The 2,359-nt window shown below is 40.9% G+C and overlaps 1 protein-coding gene across 1 annotated transcript; it reads right to left on the minus strand.

Moving 5' to 3' along the window:
• Positions 1-918: 918 nt before the first annotated feature.
• On the minus strand, positions 919-2,087 carry LOC118407387. Its single transcript, XM_035807853.1, has 3 exons — positions 1,892-2,087; positions 1,453-1,660; positions 919-1,259 (listed from the first exon to the last, which is right to left on the minus strand). Exons 1-3 carry the CDS (start codon positions 1,895-1,897, stop codon positions 919-921), a joined length of 555 nt encoding a protein of 184 aa, XP_035663746.1. The 5' UTR covers positions 1,898-2,087.
• Positions 2,088-2,359: the final 272 nt, after the last annotated feature.

A 2,359-nucleotide genomic window follows, 5' to 3' on the forward strand; every position in this document is an offset into this window, starting at 1 on the left:
AGGTATAATGGACGTTATGAAATGCTGTCATTTATCATATGATCGCACATGAAAACAGTTCGGTAATTCTAATTGGCCCAATCTTCCACCCGGATATTTTACAAGTGCACCATATCTTTTTCTAGATCAAATAGATTAAATCTAAAAAATATAATACAAGTTGACACAAGGATTAACGTTATTGATTTTCAAAAAAAAAACAATGGCAGTTTAAAAAAGATGATTTCTGCACTGACCTTCCTTCTATTTCCCGAGCCAGCAGACGTTTGACGGCTACGTCCTGTTTCCATTCCCGGTGGTGCGCTTTGGCTACAGCAGCGAATCCTCCCACCCCGAGAAGTGACTCTTGTTCCGGAAAGTCAAGCTGGCCAAACTCGATGATTGGAAATTTGTCATCGAGCGTAGCATTTGGGTATCTGTTGCGAGAAGGATACAATATGGCATGCGTTGTATCGAACAGTATCAACAGGTTTATTGCAGAAAATGAGAATGATGGTAGATAAGAAGGTCAGATTTTTTGTTTATACAGAGCATTGGGTAATGTTACATGCGGTATTGTTAATAAGATGTTTTTTTCTAGTTTCAGAGATGGACGTCATAGGTGTTGTTGGCGTATATGTTGTGCACTCCTTCAGAAATGTCCTTGCAAAAAGGTGAGGGCATATGCTCCCTAAGCACACAAAATTTCAATAGCAAACTGCAATCTGAGGAAACATTTCGTTACCTTCTATCTTGTACAGGTTTCTCAAATGGAGGCTCTTCAGTCCCAGTATTTTCAGAAATCGGAGCCTGCGGAATAAAGTGAAATAAACACCCATTAAAACCTATCAGGAATTGTACAAGAGTTCCAGTGTCTTGTTTAGACAGAAGAAATTAAAGTACAAATGATGATGATACTGATAACCACCGCATAATACATCAATAGCTCCAAGATGTCCCCTTACAACAGATTGATAATTGCCTGCTGGTAAGGAAAAGACCATTTTTCATATATAGTATTTCAACCTGTATTTGCTGGTAAAGCTCCTTGTCTACCCCCTCAATAGCCCTGCAGTGCACCAGACGCCCTGCGTTCCTCGATGTGTTGTCCCAGGCGATGGCCTTGGGACCATTGACCTCATCCACACATGTAACGGTTGACTCTTCATTCGAGCTTTTGTTCCTCTTAGTTAGGTCTGTGTCCTCTGTAAACTCTGGCAATGGCTTCGGATCATTGAATGCTTCCATAAAATGCTTGACCATGACACCGAGGGCCACACCTGAGAGAAAATTACATGCAGTAAGTCAACCAACCAACAGGCAACACCTTTTATAGGGTCTTGACTTGTTTGATAGTTACTGTATCAAACTGGATGCAATACAAAGATAAAAGTTACAGATTCAGTATTATGGTGAACAGTTATTTTGTCATAGGATGATTGTTAGAAACATTGGTTTTCTTCTCCTACTCACCACTAACATAATCTCTCTTTGAAGCTAGCGACACCCTCTCCGTGAGCTCAGCTACACCGTCGCTGTACGTTGGGTTCAAGCCGTCCGTGTTTTCAGCTATCTTGACTACAGAAGCCAAGTCTAACTTGGCGTACTCCAGCGATTTATGGACGGCACACCCGGTTTTCTCCACTGAGTCGTCAAAAGCACCAAGAAGACGGCTAATGCACTAAGTAAAGTGTAGAATACGATCGATCAAAATAATGTAATACAGTCTGTACCACTGGTACATGTTGATAATGAGCATGGTAATCAAACCTTAACATCCCTTTTTAAATAACTGCCTCCATGAAAATCAAGCTGCTCACACGTCAATTCGTTATCAAGATCACTAGCCGGGGCATTTTCTATTTCCGTTCTTCGATGAAAATGGCAGTGCACTACATGTTTTATACCTTACCTCCATGTACACGGAGGGGGAGGGTAATCCTCCAATGATGCTGGTCTTCTGGCATGCAATGGCTCCTACTGCGCATATGCCTGAAATCGCTCCCACCGCTGAGCCTGCAATGGCTGCTACTGCGCCTGCGTAGGCTCCTACTGTATCTAAAATTGAAATTAAAAAGAATCAACTATCATCAAAAGCTCCACGACCCCATTCCTACGACCCTATTCCTTCCTTTAGTCTCATTACAAAGAAAACTGTATGCAAAGACTCTTATTGGCATAAATGATATGAATTCATTATTTGCTTTTCTTCTTCAGATAGCTATTATAACATTCCCATGTTAAATATGAAAATTATGTAAAATCAAAATAATCTATTTCTAATGGTAGACACCTTTATGTGACCTACACATGTCACGTTAATGTACGGTATGCTATAGCTTTACTCTCCAAGCAGAGGTTCAGCTCCGGCTGTTTTTGA

Source organism: Branchiostoma floridae, unplaced genomic scaffold (genome assembly GCF_000003815.2).
Source record: "Branchiostoma floridae strain S238N-H82 unplaced genomic scaffold, Bfl_VNyyK Sc7u5tJ_1336, whole genome shotgun sequence".
NCBI lineage: Eukaryota > Metazoa > Chordata > Leptocardii > Amphioxiformes > Branchiostomatidae > Branchiostoma > Branchiostoma floridae.

What these genes read in the sequence shown, in the direction of transcription:
- LOC118407387 (XM_035807853.1), bottom strand. An exon ending in AAAGAGAGATTATGTTAGTG is followed by an intron (nt 1,260 to 1,452) that starts GTGAGTAGGAGA and finishes ATTTTCTCTCAG; the next exon opens with GTGTGGCCCTCGGTGTCATG.